Raw genomic sequence first — 25,631 nt, 5'->3', positions numbered from 1 at the left:
TTTTAATTGTTTTATGTAATTAAAACATTTTCAATGTTTGCCTCTTATGTCCAAATAAATATCAAACTAGACTGGTCTGACAACATAGTGGTATCTGTAGAAGACTCAGAATAAACTGTACTCCCTGAAGATGTGTTCAGCAAGCTCCTGGAAATGTTTCACCAGTGCATCATAGCCAGTGTGTTGTTCTATGCTGTGGTCTCCAACTTGAGCTGCCCAAACAAACCTGTCAGTAAAGCCACCTCTGTCATAGAACTGTCTCTGAACGCACTGGAGGCCGTTGTGGAAAAGAGGATGGTGGCAAAATTGCATGCCATCATGAATGATTCTGACCATCCCACCAGGAGGTGCTTTCTTGGAGTACTTTCAGGAAGAGGCTGATGCCTTTATGGTGTAATAAGTTGAAGTTCTAATAAGCACTTCAATTCTTCCTCCAGAACTTTTTTCATTCGTTTTAGCCAAAAACCATAGAAAGATAGTACAAACTTTAATTTACTACAGTTATTTTAGCATAATATTTATTGCATTATATGTTTTAATTGTCTATTATTGTATTTTGTGTCAGCACCTGTGTAATTTTATGCTTTTGCTGCAGTATGCACTTCCCCTTAGGGATTTAAAAAGTATATCTAATCTAGCTTAAGTGTCATTTTGGGTTTAAAGACCACTCGAGGGTGTCTTCAAGAATTTACAACAGATTGACTGCTTAGTGGGAAAGGACCAAGTATACAGTAGGGATGAGCAATGCTATACATATACAAAGTCCACTTCCAGAGTGGTTTATGGTATTTTGAGGGATTATACTTTAAAAACATCCAACAGCCTTTGTTATAGCCTAAAATTAACCAACAGTAGATGTTGTGACATTATACATGGAGGCAACTCAATCAGGGAAGCAAGAATGGATGATTAACTACGCAAGAACAAAAATCATCTCTTTCAGTCTCCAAGTAAAGTTTACCTGGCAAAACAGCTGATGATTATCTTCAGAAACCAGCAACAGACAGCAACACATGGAGGAGGTTTCCTGCTGCAACTGCAGAGAAATAGATGTTATTTTTTATCAACAGTACACATTTTAAGTTGAGTGTTAAAAAATAATCTGCTTCTCCCACTCCTTCAATTTTGTGGAATTTAGTTCTTAAAAACATTTCATTGGTTTCAAGGAATCCTCAATCACCAAAAAACTCAATTTAAAATTATCTATGAATTATGTGTTACCCCCCATAAACGATATGCTTGTAGATTGTCATCTGACCCTAAGTGTCACTTTTGCTCCCTGAACACCCCAAGTACATTTATGCATACATTACGGGACGGTCCTTCTGTGTTTAGGTTTTTGGTCTGGGGTGTCTGATTCTCTTACTTCCATACTCTCTATTAGACTCCCTCTGCTTCCCCACATTTTCCTACTTTTAGACTTTTCCTCACTTCATTTATTTGTTATCAAGGAGAGGTTATTTGTATTAGAGACAATCGCTAGCAAAATTGCAATTGCCTCTCGCTCAAAATGTCTTTTCTGTGCAGAAGTCTTCCTTCTTATTCTGATCCTTTTGGAGTTGTCAGTGGCGGGGATCAATAAGGCCTCTGACTCTTACATCGGTAAATGGACGGATATGATACAGCTGGTCTGAGCATGGAAGCATCCAGGCCCTAGCCACAACCCCAATATTTAGCTCCTTTTCTCTTTAATGGGGTCAATGCTGTGCTGTTACCCTCAATTTTTGGTTTTCATGGGCTCCTTTTTTTTTGGTTGCCACTATTAATTTTAATATAGTAGTGTTGTGTTATGTTAGGGGATAGAGGGTGCAGGTTGGTCACTGACCAGGGGGTTTTATTTTATTGTAATTTCCATCAGAATGGTTTATGTTCCCCTTTAAAGTGTTTGCTTTGTATTTCAATAAAAATTTGATCATAAAAAATTTAATAATCTGTACAAACTTAAAGATACTGATAGCATACTTTGAAAAAAGCTAAAATTGTTTTTGTGGGAATAAATCTTTGAAAAATAATCAACATCAGGTAGCATCATTCATTTTGTTTAGGAAAGAAGTGTAGAAAGTTAATAAAAATGAAGGGACTCTCATTAGCTGCATCGCAAATGTAAAGCTGATAGCCCTCCACTCAGTTTTGGATTATTTAAGCCTACTAACTGCCTTTGTTAAACGCCTTTTATGGAATTTGTTTGTCTGTATTTGTCAGCTGTTCTGAGGAGATATGTAAGTTTTATTGTACTAAGTACACATCACAATAAACCTGACTATTTCAATGCCACTCATATAGTTCTGTCACTAATTCTTAAATTAAACAAAACATTTTAGCATTTTTCAAGTACAAAACACAATATACAGTTTACAACTATCAATGGTCCCAGGTTCAAGAGGCTCCCAGAAGTGACCAGGGAGCATGGACCTGACCCAAACCATCACAGCAGGGAAAACCTATCCCGGGCAGGGTACAAATGTTTTTTATTCTGTACTGTCATGAGAGTTTTCTCTGTCTGACCTTTCAGCCTAAACCTGTTCACCAAGGGAGACCATACCAGAGGCACAAAACTACAAATGACCTAGCTCTGAACATCTCTAAGGTGCACAAGCCCAAGGTGAGGCTGTACTAAGCAGAGTATTTTTAAATCCCAGTAGATACAATGAAAGAATAATAAAAGGATGATATTATGTACATGAAAACAGACTAACATAGAAACCCAAATAAAACATTTTAGGAAGAACAACAGTGATTTGATTGTATAAAGCAAGGTGCCCACACAAACAAAGTAAAGAATGATTGTCAACCAGTATTTAAATACTTAATGAGGCGAGTCTCTCAGAACATTACTTTTAACCGATATTTTTTTTATTTTTGAAGTCAATGTAAGCCAAAACAATCAAAAGTTTAAAAAGATAGATGTAGATTTCTAAATTCTTAAGTTGACCAAATGCAACAAACGTAATGAAAGACAGGATGCAGCTTAATATAACTTTCTTAATATAGAAGTTCCATAAATAGAGAGGGTACATTGTGACCCTAATGATCCTTTCAATGGACTAATGAGAATAACATTAACTCCTGGGTTAAAGGCAGGAAAGTGTGCCTGGCTATTTAGGCTCATTGTTTTTTAATATGTGAAAGGAAACATTCATTTTAGATGCTTCAACTTTTTAATTCATAAATTAAAAATGCACAATATATTTAGGGCTAATTTTGAAAAGCATTATTAAGAACCAAATACATTAAACATATCCACTTACAGGAAATACATTGCAAGTAAACTGAAAAAAAAAGCTTTTGCTAGTTGTTACAGATTCATAAAAAATATTCCAAAATTGTTAATAAACTGGATTACTTTTCTTATTGTCATAATAAACCATAATGGACACAGCATTATAAATCACCGTTTCATCTGAAGTGCCAATCCTGCATGTTCTCTATGGCTTACAAAGCTGTCATCATTCTTTCATTTATTAGAAGATGTTTTTATCCCATATCACAGAGAAAAGTTTACATTTTTTAAAATGAATAAAATGCAAACTTAAATCAGTTGAGAGTAGCAAAGCTCGGTAACATATGAATTAAAAGTCATAGTCCAACACTGATATTCATTAAAATACTAATAGCTAATAAGAGATGTCATTTTGCTTCTCTTCTCATTGCATCCATAAATGACTAACACAGTACTACTCTGCTACTTCAAAATACCACCAAAATACAAGGAAAGATGAGATCCTCCCAGATTTAAAATATAGCCATAGAAGTTAGCAAAGGTGTGAAATGGTTGGTGATGATGGATCAAAAAGCTTTGGCCTACTACTATAATCTTAAATATATTAGCATATTAAATATTATAAATATAATACGCTACCGTGGCTGTTCGTTCGTCTGTCCAGGATTTTAAATCACCTGTAGCTCGCAAAACGTTTGAACTATTGACCTGAAATTTGGTACACATATACTACTTGACATCTACTATCCGCTTTCGGGGTGATGATTGACCTCCAAGGTTATTCCTCTTTTTATTTTTATTTTATTTAATTGTAGAATCAACTCTCGGCAGCGGCCATCAGTGCGGCACATGCGTACAGTTGCCATTCTCATCCCTACCACCTTCACTGTCACTTCCTCCAAGTTTTCATATCTTAAATCATTTTTGAGGCAGATTGAAGACTAAGTGCCAGCTTAAGTGAAAAATTAAGGAAAACATACTAAGTGATTGCAACACAAAGACTGACATAATCAGTTTTAATGCGAAAAGATGCCGACGAAAGAAGAGAAGAAGTGGGCCGCTAGGGTGGAAAAAAGAAGAGCTGCTCAGGAAGCAGCAAGCGCATCAAACTCTGAGTGAATGAATGGTAAACGTAAAGAGAAAGAGGAGGAAAACTATGAATGCTCAAGTCAACTGTATTCACTGCACATTATCATGTAGTGCGCCGTTACTGATGTTAGTATATTAGTATACTCCATCCATTCATTATCCAACCTGCTATATCCTAACTACAGGGTCACGGGGGTCTTCTGGAGCCAATCCCAGCCAACACAGAGTGCAAGGCAGGAAACAAACCCTGGGCAGGACGCCAGCCCATCGCAGGGCACACACACACACACACCCCAAGCACACACTAGGGACAATTTAGGATCGCCAATGCCCCTAACCTGCATGTCTTTGGACGGTGGGAGGAAACTGGAGCACCCAGAGGAAACCCACACAAACATGGGGAGAACATGCAAACTCCATGCAGGGAGGACCCGGGAAGCGAACCCGGGTCTCCTAACTGCGAGGATGAGAGAGTGGAATTACCTAATAAGTAAAGTCATTATGTACTTAAATTGCACAACAAAATGTACATACCAATCTCATCATGCCAGTGAAATCACTTATTTTACCAACATATCCAGTGTCATGGATTCCCTCACATTTAGCTTTGTCTTTCTTCTCTGACTACAGATTATCCACTGTACAGCACAGAGGCCATTCACATTTATTACACATTTTATGCTCAGTCAAATCATGTTTTATTTCAAGGACATGCCATATGCTGAAGTGATTAACCTAATATGTTAAAGATGCATATTAGCCCTACTCTAGCATGGCTGTTTTGACACAGATGAGAAATACACCTTGAATATCAGATATTTTCATTTTCGCTGCAGCAGATTGAAACAGATTTTCTGTCTTTCTTTATCATACAATATGATTGCAAAGGTCATGAGGGTGTTATTAAGCACAGTAGGATATGCATAAAATGAACAATGCGGGAGAAACTGTATAAACGGAGATAAAACCATTGTGTTTATATCTTTAGTCCTGAAACCACATACAGCTCATTTATATGCAAATCAAGAACAGCCTTCTGTGTATATAAGTGCATTCATGCCTCCTTTATTTATCCATTGTGATTCAACAGGCGGCCGGTCCTAATGAATTGGGAAAATAATTCTTTACATTTTATTTAAAATGGCAAAGGCAAACTTCACATAAAGTAATTCTTTACATTTCATTTAAAATGACAACAGACAATTTGCACATTAAAATATAAAAAGTTAATTAGGAATATAAGCAGCCTAGATTAAGCACCTACATACAAGTACCTTTCAAAACAAGTAAATAAACCCCATTGGACTTGCAGAATGGGTAAAAACGCATGTGCTGCATGTCTTGGTGGGAAGTGTTTCATCAGGATTTCCAAAGTCCATAAAAGTTCCTACTGCTAGTGAGGTGGCACATCTGTGGTGAATTTGAAATATTCTAACGTCAATATCTTTCATATTAGAACATATCTTGCACATATTCAACTTTAAAATAAAAATTTTAATGTGATGTAATTTCATGACATTCTTTCCCGTTCTACTGACAAGGTTAGTGTAAGGCTTTAAAAGAAACACTTTTTGCACAAGAGGGTACTATCACAATCAGAATGGCATGTAAAAATACTGTTTTTTAAGGGGGAAATATGCGGATGAGACTCCTACAGTAGATATGTCACACATAATGAAATTCTTGAAATTTTTATAGGCGCCGCTTCTGATGGGATGCCCGCTCATTCTATGGGTGACACATCCCTGGCTGATGCAACATATCCAGTGCTGTTACAATACTATATACTGTACAAGATAAAATCAGAAACTAGTAAAATTTTGACCAAAATAATTAGAAATTGACTTAAAATTAATAAGTGAAGTATACAGAGCAAACAACAAGATGTTAAACAGCCATATTGCACAGAAACTGCAAAAAACGGCTACTTCACATTTAACTATCACTTTAGAAAAAAAATTGAATCAAAAATAGAAAAAGATGCAAAAGTGATACCCCAATTTACCATGTCAAAAAGTAAAAAAAAATCCAAAATAATATACTAAATTTGTAATCAAATGAAAGCAAACAAAAAGTCAAAACACAGAATCCAAAATTCAGCCATCAATAACGTACTAAACTTAAATTCTAAACTAAACATTAGATCCTAAACATAAAGGTCAGAGACCCTAAGCTTATTACTAAAAAAAACAGTATAAAAGAGGGCAGAGAATGCAGTCGTAGAAACCGACTAATAGCACTGCACAGATGTTGTGGCTGAGTGAGATATTATAGCAACTGTGGGCAATTACCAAATCAAGGGAGTCTCACCTCTTCATTTGCACAAACTGAAACTGATTTAGTATTAATAAAAACAATTGACTGAATGCCATAAATGTGTTCTTTACTTCTTTTCATCTGAGAAGTAACTACTGTAAAAACACAGTGTAATAGTCACTTCTACTCTGATTCATCCTTTCCAAAGACAACTGCTTGGGTTTCTTTTCATCTTATTTTTGGAATTCCTCTCACACCTCCCAATGGCCTCTCATCCCACTGATGCAATTTTTTTGTTTTGTGCCCATTAATGATAGCTAATGCTCAGCTTCCTAAACCCCATCTGAATCGAAGCTGGGTAAATGTTCTGAATCATTATGGATAGAACATTCATAGATCTCTTCCCTTATTTATTATATGAAATTATAGGCATAAATCTGTCTTCTAATCAAAGTGAGTTAATTTGAATTTTTGTTCTGCCAATTTAATTTATTTCTGTGTCATGGTCTGATAATGCAATCCATAAATAAAAATTAACTGTAAGAGATTAGGATTTTTATCACAGCAGTAGAATTGAGTCCTAAATGACAACAGACTTCTTGTGGTTACCCTAAAAACAAAAAGACACTAAAACTTTCCTAAATGCAAAAAGCTAAAAATGTGTGTAATTTATTTAAAGAAATGAAAAAAAATAAAGAATGTCAAAAAGAAATAAATAAAGAGTGGAAAATATACATAAAACGCTATCAAGAAACTAAAAGAAAAAGTGAAAAGTTTAAATAAGTAAATAATAAAAAAACAAAATTAAAAAATTAAGTAAATATCAAAGATTCGTAAAGAAATGCACCCATGAGACATGAAGAATTTCTAAAGAAAGAAGAAGTATTTTATACTGTTGCATAAAATATTACCATGTTATTGTTGTTACAGTATGTCAGTCAAGTATATATTCTCGTCCTCTTTATGTTGACCACTAGGGGGACCCCAGGACTATATCTTCTTCTTTTGGCTGCTCCCGTTAGGGGTTGCGACAGCGGATCTATCTTTCTGTCCTCTGCATCTTGTTCTGTTACACCCATCACCTGCACGTCCTCTCTCACCACATCCATAAACCTTTGCTTAGGCCTTCCTCTTTTCCTCTTCCCTGGCAGCTCTATCCTTAGCATCCTTCTCCCAATATACCCAGCATCTCTCCTCTCACATGTCCAAACCAACACAATCTCACCTCTCTGACTTTGTCTCCCAACAGTCCAACTTGAGCTGACCCTCTAATGTACTCATTTCTAATCCTATCCATCCTCGTCACACCCAGTGCAAATCTTAGCATCTTTAACTCTGCCACCTTCAGCTCTGTCTCCTGCTTTCTGGTTAGTGCCACCGTCTCCAACCCATATAACACACCTGGTCTCACTACCGTCCTGTAGACCTTCCCGTTCACTCTTGCTGATATCCGTCTGTCACAAATCATTCCTGACACTCTTCTCCACCCATTCAACCCTGCCTGCACTCTCTTTTTCACCGCTCTTCCACAATCCCCATTACTCTGTACTGTTGATCCCAAGTATTTAAACTCATCCACCTTCGCCAACTCTATTCCCTGCATCCTCACCATTCCACTGACCTCCCTCTCATTTACACACATGTATTCTGTCTTGTTCCTACTGAACTTCATTCCTCTCCTCTCTAGAGCATATCTCCACCTCTCCAGGGTCTCCTCAACATTCTCCCTACTATCTCTACAGATCAAAATGTCATCATCAAACATCATAGTCCACGGGGACTCCTGTCTAATCTCATCTGTCAACCTGTCCACCATTGCAAATAAGAAAGGGCTCAGAGCCGATCCCTGATGTAATCCCACATCCAACTTGAATGCATCTGTCACTCCTACCGCAGACCTCACCACTGTCACACGTTCCTCGTACATATCCTGTACAACTTTTACGTACTTCTCTGCCACTCCCGACTTCCTCATACAATACCACAGCTCCTCTCAAGGCACCCTGTCATATGCTTTCTCCAGGTCCACAAAGACGCAATGCAACTCCTTCTGGCCTTCTCTAAACTTCTCCATCAACATCCTCAGAGCAAACATTGCATCTGTGGTGCTCTTTCTTGGCATGAAACCATACTGCTGCTCACTAATCATCACCTCACTTCTTAACCTAGCTTTCACTACTCTTTCCCATAACTTCATGCTGTGGCTCATCAAATTTATCCCCCTGTAGTTACTGCAGTCCTGCACATCACCCTTATTCTTAAATATCGGCACCAGTACACTTCTTCTCCACTCCTCAGGCATCCTCTCGCTTTCCAAGATTCCATTAAACAATATGGCTAAAAACTCCACTGCCATCTCTCCTAAACACTTCCATGCTTCCATAGGTATGTCATCTGGACCAACGACCTTTCCATTTTTCATCCTCTTCATAGCTGTCCTTACTTCCTCCTTGCTTATCCGTTGCACTTCCTGATTCACTATCTCCACATCATCCAACCTCTACTCTCTCTCATTCTCTTCATTCATCAGCCTCTCAAAGTACTTTTTCCATCTGCTCAACACACTATCCTTGCTTGTGAGTATGTTTCCATCTTTATCCTTTATCACCCTAACCTGCTGCACATCTTTTCCAGCGAGGTCCCTCTGTCCAGCCAATCGGTACAGGTCCTTTTCTCCCTCCTTAGTGTCCAACCTCTCATACAACTCATCATACGCCTTTTCTTTAGCCTTTGCCACCTCTCTCTTCACCTTGCGCCTTATCTCCTTGTACTCTTGTCTACTTTCTGCATCTCTCTGACTATCCCACTTTGTCTTTGCCATCCTCTTCCTCTGTATACTCTCCTGTATTTCCTCATTCCACCACCAGGTTTACTTTTCCTCCTTCCTCTTTCCAGATGTCACGGCAAGCACCCTTTTTGCTGTCACCCTTACTGCAGCTGCTAATTTCTGAACTGTCTGGTAACACTTCACTGCCACCCAGTGCCTGTCTCACTTCCTCCCTAAACTCAACCTTGCAGTCTTCCTTTTTTAGCTTCCACCATTTGATCCTTGGCTCTGCCCTCACTCTCTTCCTCTTCTTAATCTCCAACGTCATCCTACAGACCACCATCCTATGCTGCTTAACTACACTTTCCCCTGTCACCACTTTGCAGTCTTCAATCTCCTTCAGATCAACTCTTCTGCATAGGATGTAATCTACCTGTGTGCATCTTCCTCCACTCTTGTATGTAATCCTATGTTCCTCCCTCTTCTTAAAATACGTATTCACCACAGCCATGTCCATCCTTTTGGCAAAATCCACTATCCTCTGACCTTCTTCATTCCTCTCCTTGACACCATACCTACCCATCACCTCCTCGTCTCCTCTGTTCCCTTTACCAACATGCCCACTGAAATCCGCTCCAACCACCACTTTCTGTCACTTGGGTATACTGTTCATAACTTCATCCAACTCACTCCAAAGATCTCCTTTCTCACCCATTGTACACCCAACTTGCGGTGCACATGCATTAACAACATTCATCATCACACCTCCAATTTCCAACTTCATAATCATTACTCTGCCTGACACTCTTTTCACCTCTGAAACACTCTTGACATACTGTTCCTTCAGAATAATTGCTACCCCATTTCTGCTTCCATCCACACCATGATAGAACAATTTGAATCCACCTCCGATCTACCTGGCCTTACTCCCCTTCCATTTAGTCTCTTGCACGTACAATATGTCAACCTTCCTTCTCTCAATCATATCTTCTAACTCTCTCCCCTTACCAGTCATACTGCCAACATTCACAGTTCCTACCATAAGTTCCACTCTCTTTACTTTTTTCCTCTCCTCCTGCCTCCTGCCCCCTCTTCTTCTCCTTCTTCTTCTTCGGCCAATAGTAGCTCAATTTCCACCAGCACCCTGTTGGCTAACAGTATTGGTGGTGGTCGTTGTTAACCTGGGGCTTGACCGATCCGGTATGGAAATTTGTATTGTTGTCCATATATCGATTTGGCAAAATTTTACACCGAATGCCCTTCCTGATGTAACCCTCCCAGTTTATCTGGGCTTGGGACTGGCACGAAGAAACACACTGGTTTGTGCATCCCCTGTTGCTGGGTTGGACCCCAGGACTATATATACCCGCAAAAGTCAGCATCGATGCTGTGGCAGTAGTGAAAATTATTATTCTTTGACTCACTTTTGAATATTTGGAATTCAGCTCTTGCAGGCATTCTTCTAAATTTCTAGTTTCAACATTGTTGCTTTCTTCTCTGGTATTTGGATGCTTGGATTACTGATGGGGTTTGTTTGCTTTGGTTAGGCATAAGCTTTTTTGATTTTTCTTTGATCCTCTTTTTTTATACTTTTTGGTAATAAACTCTTTAATGATGGGGAAAATAATAAAAAGTAATCAGATGATCACAATCTCCCATTAATATTGCCTCCCTTGCCTCAGGGATGAGGCCTGTTTCTGAGGCCCAGACATTGTGATATTTTGTGATGTGCTCCTTTTTTGCTATTTTGATGTTAGTCCTTACCAACGGCAGGGATACCAGAACCTACTAAAGGGAGTTGTGGCCTGGTGCCATGGGGAAAAAATTAGGACTGCCATTAAAAATTAGGCCAGGGTTAAGCTGAATATAATCCAAAGAAGGGGTTTAAACTCACTTCAGAAGGAACATGATATGGAGCAAAGCCTCAAATAATGAGAGAATCTACCATGGTAAAGAAAGAATTATAAAGAAGGCCCACCAATTTCTCCAACTTAAAATGTGATTAATCTGATTATAATCATGGGGGCCACAGCGTTTACTAGGCACAAAACACAGTCTACTTATCTTATGGCATGCATTTTTCTGCTTTGTTTTATTTAAAGGTTAACACACTTCAGGATGACATAAAAACCCATCGATATACTAATACATCTAGGAGAGCACTATAAAAGTCTGAAAACATATTTTTTTTCAAAGACCTCACATTTTTAAATTAACTTGCATTCTTCATTCATGGCAAGACAATCTGAAAAAGCAGAAATGAATGATTATAAAAAGGTGAAAGGCTGAAGCATTATTAGTAAAGAAAACAACATGTGTCATTGATTTCAGTGTAAATACCCAATAAGATATTTCTCTCTATGTCAAAGTGTTTGACATTCATCGAATGGCCCCATATGGAAATACACTGCCTAAAGAGCCTCATAAAAGCATCTGTTACAAGAAGCTGGCCCAGATTCAGCAAGCGGAACAAATCCATGAGCGTGCTAACAGGTGTCAGACCTCACGCTTCATGAATCCCACCATGGCTACAGTATTCCCTCTGCCAAATGTGCTTTATTATAGACTGGTGATAATTAAGGTGTGCCACAGGGAGAAAGGCAAACCTCTGGTGGCACTAGATACAAGAGATGGCCAATTGTGAAAGATTTCTTTTAAGGTCAGGATACGTTTTTGAAAGGAAACCTGGCTAGAGAAAAACTGACTGGACTTTGAGGGCACCATGTCTTAAAATCCTTTTTACCCAAAGGTATGTTATAAACTTTGAAACTGAACATTTCTGACAGTTTTACCTCATTGAAGAAAAACTTTATCAAAATAATCTGTGTTACTGAATTTAGTGTGTTTGTGTGTGTCCTGTAGTGAAGTGACATCACGTAAACTGCTGCAAGGAAAGAGATTTAACAGAACATCTGTTATCTGGCTGTTTATTAACATAAATATGTAATTACATAATAAGTAAATCACCAGATTTAAAAACATTTCGCCTCATTACTTTCCTTGATGCGAAAAGCTGAGAACACTCAAAATGCTTTGTTGATTTTTTGACATCAATTCAAAAGTTGCACCATTAAGCAGACTTCTAACAACCAAAACACTCTGCACCAAGAAGGCTCTGCAGTAAAGAGAGCCCAGAAAGGACAATGTTTAATCTTTTACCAGATCGTACAAGAGTCTAAATTCTTCACAAAACATACTGACAAACCCTGTCAATGTAATGTCATGTCCTCAGATGCCATACTTCTCTGGAGATGAGATCACATTGTCATAATAGTAACACCAAATTGTGTCTTCTTCTTCTTTTCCCACTTCTATGTGGGGTCGATGTGCTTGATGAGCCTTCTTCATACAGCTTGGTTCTGCACCTCTTCGGCAATCAAGCCCTTTTCCTTCAAATCTTCTTTGACTTCATCCATCCACCTCCATTTTGGCCTCCCTCGCTTTCTCTTCCCCCCCAACTTTTTCACCCACATAATGATTGTCTCTCCTCACCACATGTCCATACCACTTCATCCTACTTTTCTGTACTTTCTTAGGTATCTCTCACACTTTTGTTGTACCTCTGATTGTCTCATTTGTTATTCTGCCCTTTTTTGCAACCCTACACATCCTTCTCAGCATTCTCATTTGTGCCACATCTAACTTCTTCTCTTGCGCTCTCTTTACTGTCCAAGTCTCACCTCCATACACCATTGCTAATCTTACCAATGTCTTAAAAATGTTACCTTTAATCTTTGCCTCAATTCTTCAATCACACAATACTCCTGATAACTTATTCTAATTGTTCCATCTACACTGCACTATATGAGTTATCTCTGCATCTAATTTTCTGTCTTGGGCTACCACTGATCCTGGATATTTAAACGTTTTGACTTTTTTCAATAGCCCTCCCTGAAGGCTAACGTCTGAATCCTGATCATCATTAAAACTCATATATTTAGTCTTCATCCTATTTATCTTCAACCCTTTATCTTCCAAAGCCCTTTTCTGCTCTTCCAACTTCCTCTTCATTTCTTCTTTTCTGGTGCTACACAACACAATGTCCTCAGCACAAAGCATGCACCAGGGCAATCAGTCTCTTATCCCATGACTCAACACATTCATAACCAGATCAAAGAGGTAAGGTCTTCAAGAAGATCCCTGGTGCAGACCTTCTCTAAGTGAGAGCTTGTTTGTTACCCCAACACTGCTTTTAATCTGAACCCTCATTCTTCTCATTTTACATGATACTTTAGCAACCTTGAAGCTGCTCTTTGCAAAAATGAGCTATTAATGCAAAGTTTAACATGGGGTCAGACTCTGCTAACTAAGGACACTAAAAAACAAAGGCAAACTGATCATTTTGGTTAGTCTTATACTTTAGGTTGTTCTGCTGTGAGTCAAGTCTGAAGAAAGTAAAGATAAAGCAAAGTACAATTTTAGAAGATAATTTTTCAAGACATTCAAAAGAGTTTAAAAGGATATAAAGGGCTAATAAATGAAAAAACAAAAACCAAAAAGGCTAATAAAACACACATGGACAACACAGAGAAAATATTAAAGACAGAAAAGGCTAAATAAGGATATAAAAAACTGTGCTCTGCGGTATCTTATGGATTGTTAAAATATACAGGATATCGTATATACAAGCCTTCTTTTGTGTACATGTAAAGAGTATCCACCCCCTTTGAATTTTTTTACATTTTGTTGTTATATAACCACGATTCTCAGTAGATTTGTCTTTAGAAGAAAACTCTTAAATGTCAAAGTAAAAACAGATCTCTGCAAAGTAGTTTAAAGTTGTGAAAATGAGTGGATGAATAGGTTCTCTTATTCAGTCATTTTCCGTATATTGTAAAGCAGAAAAAAACAACAACATATCATGGTGTCCCTGGCAATTCCCATCCCTGCTGTTTAGCTTTGCAGATATTGTGGTGGAATTAAACTACACAGAATTATCTCTACAGATGAATGTTGCTTTCAGATGTCAATGTACTAATAGGCACAAATTAACCACACAATATAACCATGGCTATTTTGAGGAGAATTGTTAATTGAAATATTCAAATTTTGTTTCAGTTTAGTATTCCAAACAGGGTAATACAGGAGTAAGGTCTTTATCTGCCTTTACATTAGTTACATGCCTTCACAAGTGTAAACACAGACCAATTTTCAATCCATGTCAGCATAGCGTATGTATTCCATGTACACAAGTATGCATGCAACATGTAAACGTACAGTTTAATATGTTTCAAGATAGAATGTTATGTTTACCTTTCCAAATCATGGAGGAGAGCAGCAGTAAAATTAGTACCAGAGAGCAGGCTATAGAGACCTGACTACCTGCTTCAGTGGTCTCAAGGACTGGATGTCTGTAAGCTTTCTGGAATTTAACACAAATAAATCTATTCATTCTTATGGGATTACCCAGAAAACTCAAGGAGCCTAACTGATTAAGAATAAATCTGTATAACCGTCCTTGGAGTCATATTTAATGGCTGCTTGAACAATGAATTCCACATTCAAATGACTTAAGATTTAATCTAGTACTTCAGAATATTTGCCTTTGCCTTATTTGAGTTTTGAGGTGCTTGAGACATTATGGACTGATGTGCATTTATTTATCTTACCCTCAATCTTTATTTCAGCTCCAGATGAATGAATATTTTCTTTAGTTCAATGATTTAAATAGACAGCTTTCTCTTCTGACAGACAAGATGCAATGCAGGAAGAAACACACCATGTTCAGCCTACGCCAACAGTCAGTAGAATTCAATCACAGCCTCGTCGTAAGTCTCAAAGTCAACCATTTGCTCAGACTTTCTCTGTATGCACACGATGGACCTCTGAGCGGATTCTTATGCTAAGAAGTACAGTATACTGTGCCCAGAAGATCCCAAGAGATTCCTAAGACTTTTTGTGTGGTAGTGAGGATCTACTTTATGGTAATTTCTGAATGTTTCTACCTGTATTCTGCTACTATAAATGTTTGTCTGTTGACGTCACTTTCAGTTTTTCACTTCAGCTGCTTTTTATTTTAGATGAGAGTGAGAGCTGTCAACCAGAGTTAGCTTGGGCTTTGTTTTGTAGAGTGTCATGGGATGAAAGTTGTGCTGTTCTGGTCGGGAAGGGTGAGCTAAGTTACTTATCTTGTATCATGTATAACTGCTGAAATGATCTGACGCTGGCCTTTTTACTGTTCTAAACCCCTATTACAGTGATCCCTCGCTATATCGCGCTTCGCCTTTCGCGGCTTCACTCCATCGCGGATTTTATATGTAAGCATATTTAAATATATATCGCAGATTTTTTGCTGGTTCGCGGATTTCTGCGGACAATGGGTCTTTTAATTTCTGGTACATGCTTCCTCAGTTGGTTTGCCCAGTTGATTTCATACAAGGGACGCTATTGGCAGATGGCTGAGAAGCTACCCAGCTTACTTTTCTCTGTCTCTCTTGCGCTGACTTTCTCTGATCCTGACGTAGGGGGATTGAGCAGGGGGGCTGTTCGCACACCTAGACGATACGGACGCTCGTCTAAAAATGCTGAAAGATTATCTTCACGTTGCTATCTTTTGTGCAGCTGCTTCCTGAAACGACATGCTGCACGGTGCTTCGCATACTTAAAAGCTCGAAGGGCACGTATTGATTTTTGACTGAAAAACAAACTCTGTCTCTTTCTCTCTCTCTCTCTCTCTCTCCCTGCTCCTGACAGAGGGGGTGTGAGCTGCCGCCTTCAACAGCTTTGTGCCGCGGTGCTTCGCATACTTAAAAGCCAAACAGCCCTATTGATTTGTTTGCTAGAGATTGTTTTCTTTATCTCTGTGACATGATCTGCTCCTGATGCGCACTCCTTTGAAGAGGAAGATATGTTTGCATTCTTTTAATTGTGAGACGGAACTGTCATCTCTGTCTTGTCATGGAGCACAGTTTAAACTTTTGAAAAAGAGACAAATGTTTGTTTGCAGTGTTTGAATAAAGTTCCTGTCTCTCTACAACCTCCTGTGTTTCTGCGCAAATCTGTGACCCAAGCATGACAATATAAAAATAACCATATAAACATATGGTTTCTACTTCGCGGATTTTCTTATTTCGTGGGTGGCTCTGGAACACAACCCCCGCGATGGAGGAGGGATTACTGTACACCGTTTTTGACAAATCCACACTCAGCTTTGTGGCTTTTGTTTAATGAAGCTCCATTACCACGTTGATTCATGAGGGATTCATCTGTCTCCAAAGGCACCTCAAGACTGAGCAGCCAACAAGAAACCAGAGTAGTAAATAAAATTAATATAGAGATATTATTTGCCAAATTCAAAGCCCTGAATGCCAAAAAACTGTAATTCAGAACCAAGAAATACAAAACTAGAATATCAAAAGTGTCGATGTTTAAACAAAAGAACAGCACAAAAAAAAGAAGCGACCAAAGAACACAACAGCTAATCTTAGTAATGCCACAGCAATTTTATTAGTAGAAGGCAGGGGTCTTATTTCAGGTCAAAATGACCACAGCAACTGAAATTCACAATAAACATTCTGCACTGCAGAAAAGGTATATACTATTGGTTATGGGACTGGGGAAAAACCATCCATCCATCCATTATCCAACCCGCTGAATCCGAACACAGGGTCACGGGGGTCTGTCCCCCAGAAACACAAAACTAAATAAAAGCAATACAACAATAAGGGAGCAGAGGAAAATGTTAAATACAAGTAAAACATAAATAGACTGAGGGACAGCAACAATGCTCACAGACCTGTGCTGTTACTTTCTATAATTCTTTTGCCATGTACTACTCTTCTTTATGAGTTCACTTTTGTAGCTGCATCTGAAACTGGCAATAAGAGTTTGTCAAGTTCCTTCTTGTGTCTGTCAGTGATATATTTTCTGTTTCTATTTTGTGTATATCTATTGTATTAATTGTCATTCTGTTTTGATTTAGTGTTTATCTATTGTTTTAATTGTCATGAAGCAAAATAAGTCACCAAGGACAAAGTTAGCAAAAGCAATGAATGGGGTTGTGCCGTATCTATCTGTGGTTAATGCTTTATTGTAGAACTGTGTTTATTCCTACAGGCAGTGTGGCTCCGAGACTAAAGTGAACTGCTATAACACCCACAATAAGCTCAAGCTCAGCAATCCTGAACTGAATTAAAATGGTTTGAGAATATTATGTAATATGATCTTAAAGGATCTTAAAGGTGAGATTGTGTTTTTACTAACTGGTAAGTAAACTATTACTTATATTTTAATGCCAGTAATCAAGAGCAGATTACATTCTGGTTACGTATATAATGTGTGATAAAATCTGTTTTCAATTAGTTATAAAATGATTTTTTTCCAATGCTGTTACAACAATTGCTTAATCAAGATGTGAAATTAAATTTAATTGAGGGTAACTGAAGTTTTCAGCTCAATGCAATAATTAAGCGAGGTTCAGGCAATAAAAACGAGTTAGTTCTGATAAAGAAGGAAGGTAATCTCACATTTCTGAAAAACATATGGCTCCATTTAGGATAATTTAAAATGATTACAATTTATTTAAATTCCATTTCTTTTCTACAAAACTCTAACTACATAAAATAATGCTGAATGCAGGTAAAAGTATTGTAGTATTTCTTTAAGTTTAAAATAATATATGGAATTTATTAAAGAACAAAAATAAAGGATCTCTAAAAGTTTATTGTAAAGATTTAGTTGATTGAATTAGATGAACAAGTCCTAAACAGACAATTCTTGAATCAACAAAAATCAGCAGTGTGACATATCTACAATGAAGCTTTTAAAACATCATTTAATTTGAGGAGATATAACGTACTTCTGTATGAAAACTTGACTTAACACTGGCCGCTGTTATACATTCCACTTCTTAATGTATATACAAGCAGAGCTGGTCCCAAACCCGAAAGAAAAAAGGAGCAGAGTGTGGTGTGAGACCAAAAAAAAAAAAAACAACAAACACACACCAGAAAGCAAGTGAAAGCCCAAAACATCTCAACAAGAACAGATGAACTGATGATGTAGTCAGAACGTGTTACAGAAAAGATAGAAGACAACAACTGGAAGATAGGTGCACAAAGGTATAAACAGAAGCCCAACTCAATGACATGTGAACCGAGAAGGACGCAGAGTAGCCTAAATGAACCCACAAAATATAAAGAATAAAGAAAAAAGAATCATGTTGGAATGAACAATTCCAGGCAGTACCAAATCAGTTTGAACTGGGTACTACCTATGACTATGACAAAGAAGTTACCCCATAACAGCTAGAAGTCAGTCTTGAGCCAGTCTTGCGGGGTCATGTGGGATTTTCTAAGACTACACATCCAGGGACAGCGTACTAAAAAATGTGAAACCTGAAAAGGTTACACCCACAAGCGTTTCTTCCTCAAAACCCAATTCTAATTTCTTTCAGTACGTGCACATTAAACGTTCAAGTTGAACTGTTCAATTTCTCCTGATGCATTAGACCAGGCATGTCAAACATGCGTCCCGCAACAGAAATCTGTGTGGCCCGCATGACAGATCCTAGTTAGCACTAAACTTGTACAAAATGACTACTATCATTTGTGATTGAATCATTCTGCATCTTCTGTGTTATTTATTGACTTTTCTTACTTCTGCCTTCTGACAAAAGCGCGTTTTCCCATGGCATTATGGTACAGGAAACATCATCTGCTAGTATAGCAACGAGCCTTGTCCAAAGTTAATGAGCCACGACATCGCAACTGAAGTGCTAGGCTGCAGCAGCCTGGTAGCAGGGGCGGCCTTAGGCATGTGCAAACTGTGCACCTGCACAGTGCCGCCACGCCAATATATATTGAATATAAAACAGAAAGAGAAAATAACGACACGGCTGACGGCAATGTGGCCAAAAAACATTGTGTTTCTTGTTAATTAGTACGCTGTATTTACTAATATCGCTTGAGTCAGAGCAGTAAGCTATATGTAGTATTATAATGTTCTGCTGTAATGAGAATATCATGGGCCGCCACTTGGTTTTCAAGTTACGGACATGTGCATATAGAAGCGTGTCCGCAATATGCAGTGTCCGCAATTGACAGGCGAAGGTACACCGATTCTTTCTCTGCCCAGGGCCGCCATAAGCCTAGAGCCGCTACTGGCTGGGCTGCTGAGACTGGCCATTGAGCAGAACTGACCATCACGTGTAGTAATAGCTTGCATATTTTCACGTTTTTTTGCTCTAGTTTTATGTAATTTTGTGCTAGTATTGTAACGAACAGTTAGTGCAGACTACAGCTGAAGATCTGAAGTGGACGCGAGAAGTTGGTGAGTTATTTATTAACAAACTAGACAAAAAGCCTGTTTCGACAACGTATGATGAAACGGGCACAAGTTTGTGTCAGTAGTGTATGAAGAACAAATGATAAGTAAGAAATAAATAAAAAAGTGATGTAAGTAATGATAACTAAGAGGTTTGGGATATGTATGACTTTATCATGGCAAAAAATACTGTACACTTAAAAAAGACATGCTATCTATGACAACGTTTTTTGTTTGTATACTGGAGGCCTGTTTCTGTAGACTACATTTTTTGTGAAGACACTCTCACTGTTTGGTAGTAATTTCCCTTGATGTGGCCCATCTTTAACTTGCACCTTCACATCATTCGCCCGCTGAAAGTACTTAATAATAATATGTTCTTACGTATTATTTTGAGTGTGAGGGTTGGCTGTGATCGGGGCTAATATCCTACACCTGGGCGGAAGGATTTGGGATTTCAGAATAATAATCCCGAAATGCGTAGGCTAAATCTGCCGCCTGCCGCGATGAAGCAAATTTTCTCTTTAGAGGCATTTGTATAAGTTGGAAGTGAGACGAACTTTGAAATGTTTAAGTCATGAATGTACCTGTTGAAGACAGTTGTGTAATGTGTAGGCTAAATCCGCCACCTGCCACGATGTTGGGGTTGGATTTCGGTCTCGTAAGGTTTTTCGGGCAGCGGCGCAGAAGGCGACTGCGCATTCGGCTTCGGACAGACGTGAGTGAGGAGGCAGGCGAATTATGTATTAAGATTTGTGATTTTGAGTTTGTAAAATTAGTGTAGGTCAGGGGGCTTTTTGCATATCGGCTTATTTTACAATATAAACTTTGAAGTAAACTTAGTAAAGTAAAATTAGATTTTTGGAGGATTTGTTTTCCAACTTGAATTACTGAGCAATGAATTCAGTGAGTGTTTTCATGATTTCAGTTCACACGAACAGGACTTTGCGTTGTTTACGTCACCATACTCTTACAACGTTGAGAATGCGCTTGAGAATATCCAAATGGAATTGATTGAACTGCAGTCAGATTCTATTCTGAAGGCAAAATACAATGAAGTTGGTGTGCCAGGCTTGTATGCTTACCTGCCATACTCGTATGTGTAGATCCTTAAGTTGGCATAGAGAGTATTGCCTATGTGCGGAAGCACCTACCTTTATGAGCAATTGTTTTCGTTAATGAAAGCTACCAAAACCCCACATCGCTCAAGACTTACCGTCGAGCACCTTTCATCCCTCATAAAAGTTGCAGCTGCACAAGATTTCAAGCCTGATATTGACGAATTGGTTACTAACAAGAGATGCCAAGTGTCGGGACAAAAGAAATAGATCTCACACTTTAAGACTCCTATATAAGCAATGAATATAATATAATGAATATAAGGACCTAGCTAAGAGACTAGGACTCTAATTGTATGCTGTTGTACGGAGACTGTATGGAAATAAATTGCTTTTCTTTAAACTTTTCAGTATTGTAAAGATAGCTACAGTAATTTTGTGTAATAGTATTTGTTACAGTGCGGCCGCTGACGCACGTATGGCAGTCGAAGCAGCCCACCAATGGTAGTGAGTTTGACATGCCTGCATTAGACAAATACGTAAAATTATTATGGAAAGACAGAGAGAGAAATAAAAGAAACTAAACAAAAGACTTTACAGTGACAGAAAATTGTTTTACTCTGATATGGCATGATTGGTAATTCCAATTAGATACAAATGTTAACTTCCTTCAGTTATTCATATAGACATGATGTCAAAAGGTGGATGCTATGCGGCCTTGTCCATGGATCTGCTGCTAATGCAGTCAGTGTTATTAGGCATATTTGCTGTTTCAGGTCAACTGAATATAGAAATCTGCATGTCATTTGTTTTCATCTTCCTTCTCACAGGTCGAGATAACATACCATTTTGGTCAAATGCAAATTTTACAGTTCATCCATTTCTAAACATCGCTGCCACTTCTTTCAACCTCACATTGACTCATAACTGTGAACAACAGAGACCACATAAAGCACCAGCAGCAATGCATCATTCACAATGCATCATATATGATTTATTTTACAGAATGTTTTTCCCTTGTAATAGGTTATGTTTATTTTTTATCACATGTAGTTTCTCTACACACATTTATGCTGAACAGAGGTCTTGTTGGGAGATTTTTCAACCATAAACTGTTTCTCTTCTGTAACCATAGTCTTGCAGTCAGTCAGACCATTGCCCTTTGGTGTTTGAAATCACTGCTCCTACTTTGTTTTACACTTTCCTCAAGTTTTGGATTAGTCTGGAAACATCACAGTCAATGATCTGTCCAATTGTTTCCACTCACTTTTAGTTTAAATTCAATTATAGTTTTCTCCAGATGTATGTATTATACATCTGGTTCTTTGAGACTCATCTTGAGCCTTCCAAAGAGGTCATTTGTCAAACCATGCACCCAGGCCACTTTGTGTGCCAGCAGGATGGCATACTCCATGCGTAAGCAGAGAATAGCATGTCTATATTTGGATAACTTTTGGAAGTATATTCTATGTAGACAAGCTCATTATTTGCTTCAAGGACATCAGAGCCTGTTAACATACCACAACTGAACAAAAGCAAATGAAAGCGCTTCTTTCAGAATCTCAATCTCAGTTCCTCCTCAGTAAACCTCAGGTTGTGCAAACATTCCCTGTCATCTGTTGTTGCTGTCCTCAAAGTCATGCACAGGCTTTGAACAGCACATTTCTGCAGGACTTTTTCTACTCCTTTACAGAACCTTGCTAAAATTTGATGATTCTTCTCCTTCTCCGCTGAAGCAGACATATGCTCTGTCAAGTATTCATTACCTCTTGAGTGAATTAGTTTAATTCACTTTTTAATTGTTTTGCAATTTGAAGCATCATACAGATTACAGCAAATTCTTGAGCAGATGTGAGAAGCTGAGGTAAAAAGCCTGCTAAAATATCTCAAGAATACCAGCTCTAGGATAGACCACATAGCAGTAGAATGACTTATTACATTACAATTACATTATGGTGAAGTGGGTGAAGAAGTTGTCTGACATATTCTGGAGTAAAGAATCTGTTCCAGAAGAATAACCAAAGGTCATCTAAGTTAAGCTACCAAAAAGGGTAACCTGAGTGAGTGAAACAATTGGAAATGCATAACCCATGGTGCTCTGGAACAGAAAAAAAGATTTGATATGTGCCTCAGAGAGGAACAGTCATGCTTCTGTGATTGATGATCATGTACTGAGAAAACAATTATGTTGTGAAATGTTGTGGAACAATGCCTACATTTACAGAGATAAATGATTATCCACTTTGCAGACTACTATAAACCATCAGACAGAGTCCTCTCGCCCTTACTTTGGAAAATAAACATCAGTATATGGCATCTTAAAATAAAAGAACTATTATAATTCTGCCTGATGTAACAAAACAGGATTACGGCTCTCAGACTTCTTTAGCATCACCAGGTATGAGCAGCTTCTAACCTGTCCCCTCTACTCTTACATAGAGTACTAAAGAAGAGCATAAAGTACAAAAAGTTTGATATACATAGTGTCTGGAAAGTGCCTCATATTTCTGAACATCACAGATGACATTGCTTTGGATACGAAAGGTGGACTAAGCAAACAATAATTCAAAAGCTAAGAACTCATGCTGCAAAGGCTGATCTTTGCTTGAAGGAGCGCTATATTCACGCTAATCCGAGACAGAGGCTGTGGGCCGAGGGGAGGGGGAAGCATGACGTCAGGAGTAGGGAGCTGGACAGGGCCTTCCTCACTTTCGTGCCAGCCTCTGTTTGAGTTGGTCTATCTCTGGCCACGTTTTGGAGTGCACCTTACCTCTGCTTAGCTTAGCGATACCTGTTTGTTTATTGATTTTTAAAGTTTGTCCTGTTTTACTACTATGCGGGCAGAGCTGCGGGGGACAGCTAGTCATGTATAAAAACAAACTTTTACAAAACACTAATCATTTTGCATACCTTAGCAGAACAATTTCTTTTTTTTTTTTTTTTTTTTAAGTTAATTCAATTCATTATATTTTTATTCTATTAATTTTCATTGTAATCATTCCATACAAACAGATCAATTTATAACCCAACAAATTTGAAAACAAATCAAACCCCACCCCTGAGAAGGAGAGCTTAGCTAAAGGAAAATTTCTTTAAGCTTTTTAATAAGGCAACATTAGACAAAAGAAGGGGAGAAGTAAATATCTATATAAATAAGAGATGGAGAAGGGAGTTAAATGCAATAATAGTTATTTCTCTTATTCTAAAATAATATTGATTAAATCCTGCCATGTTTTGAAAAAATTTTGTACAGATCCTCTAACTGAAAATTTGATTTTTTCCAATTTCAAATAATATAAAACATCGGTTTCCCACTGACTTATAAGAGGAGAATTAGGATTCTTCCAATTTAACAAAATAAGTCTGCGTGCCAAGAGTGTAGTGAATGCAATCACCGTTTGCTTGTCCTTCTCCAATTCCAGTCCATCTGGAAGGACACCAAACACAGCTGTTAGTGGGTTAGGAGGGATTGTGATACTAAAGCTGTCTGAGGGGCACTTAAAAATTTTTGTCCAAAATGATGTTAGTTTGGTGCAGGCCCAGAACATGTGACCCAGTGAGGCAGGAGCTTGGTTGCAGCGCTCACAGGTTGGATCCTGGCCTGGAAACATTTTGGACAGTTTTAAGCGAGACAGATGAGCTCGATATATAATTTTTAGTTGAATAATTCTATGCTTTGCACATATAGAACTCGAGTGAATTCTCTGCTTTGCTACCTTCCACTCCTTTTCTGATATATTGATTAAGAGATCTTCTTCCCAATGTCCTCTTGGATCTTTGAAAGGTAGGGACTCTAATAAGATTTTATATATTGCGGAAATAGTGTTTGTTTCCTCGGAATTGAGCAGTATTTTTTCCAGCATTGTGGAGGGTGCAAGGTGGGGGAAATCGGGCAATTTCTGTTTAACAAAATTTCTAATTTGACGATAGTAAAAGAAATGTGTAGCTGGGAGGTTAAATTTTGAACGTAATTGTTCAAAAGATGTAAATATGTTGTCTATATAAAGATCTCTGAGCATTTTAATCCCAAAACTTTTCCAGGTATTAAAAACTGGATATACTTGTGAAGGTTGAAAGAGGTGGTTCCCTTGCAGAGGTGCCACTGATAAAAGATTTTCCATCTTAAAATGCTTCCTAATTTGGTTCCATATTCTGAGTGAGTAAAGCACAATTGGGTTATTAGTATATTTGCGATAACTTTCATTTATTGGAGAGCAGAGCAGGGAATATAAAGAAGTACTACAGGATTTTACTTCTATTGCAGACCAAGCCTGTGTATGTGCATTTATTTGTGTCCAGGTTTTTATGGCTTGTATGTTTGCTGCCCAGTAATAAAACTGAAAATTAGGTAAAGCCATGCCACCTTCTGCCTGAGGTCTTTGTAGGGTCGCTCTTCGGATACGTGGGTGTTTTGAGTTACAAATGAATGAGGTTATTATTGAATCTAACTGTTTAAAAAACGATTTATTGATATATATTGAAATGTTTTGAAATAAAAAGAGAAGTTTAGGAAGGATATTCATCTTAACAATGTTAATTCTTCCGGCTAGAGTGAGATGAAGGGTTGACCATCTATGCAAGTCTTGCTTAATTTTTTCCATACAGACGCCAAAATTTTGTTGATAAAGAGCTTTATGTTTACTTGTGATATTTACCCCTAGGTATTTAAACTGATCTGCTATGGTAAAAGGTAGGGTGTCTAATTTAATATTATATGCTTGTGAGTTCACTGGAAAGAGTATACTTTTATTCAGATTAATTCTAAGACCAGATATCTTTTGAAATTCTGTTAGTGCTGTTAAAACAGCAGGGACAGTGTTTTCTGGGTCCGATATATATAAGACCATATCATCTGCATATAGAGAAATTTTCTGTTCCAGTCCTTCTCTGACAATCCCCTTTATCTGATAAGAATTTCGGCAGTGAACCGCCAGTGGTTCAATAGCGATTGCAAACAACAGTGGCGACAAGGGACATC

General features: G+C 38.0%; 1 protein-coding gene across 2 annotated transcripts in view; it reads right to left on the bottom strand.

The window, feature by feature from the left end:
* LOC114649974 (cGMP-dependent 3',5'-cyclic phosphodiesterase) overlaps nucleotides 1-25,631 on the bottom strand; it is a 736,214-nt gene that overhangs the window by 90,533 nt on the left and 620,050 nt on the right. For both annotated transcript variants that reach the window (XM_051926538.1, XM_051926540.1), the window contains exon 10: nucleotides 962-1,036. In XM_051926538.1, coding sequence (XP_051782498.1) covers nucleotides 962-1,036 — 75 coding nt within the window. The remainder of the gene's footprint in view (nucleotides 1-961; nucleotides 1,037-25,631) is intronic.

This window comes from Erpetoichthys calabaricus, chromosome 4 (genome assembly GCF_900747795.2).
Source record: "Erpetoichthys calabaricus chromosome 4, fErpCal1.3, whole genome shotgun sequence".
NCBI lineage: Eukaryota > Metazoa > Chordata > Cladistia > Polypteriformes > Polypteridae > Erpetoichthys > Erpetoichthys calabaricus.
Note: the sequence above shows the minus strand (reverse complement) of the source record. Positions and strands in the feature narration are given on the sequence as shown.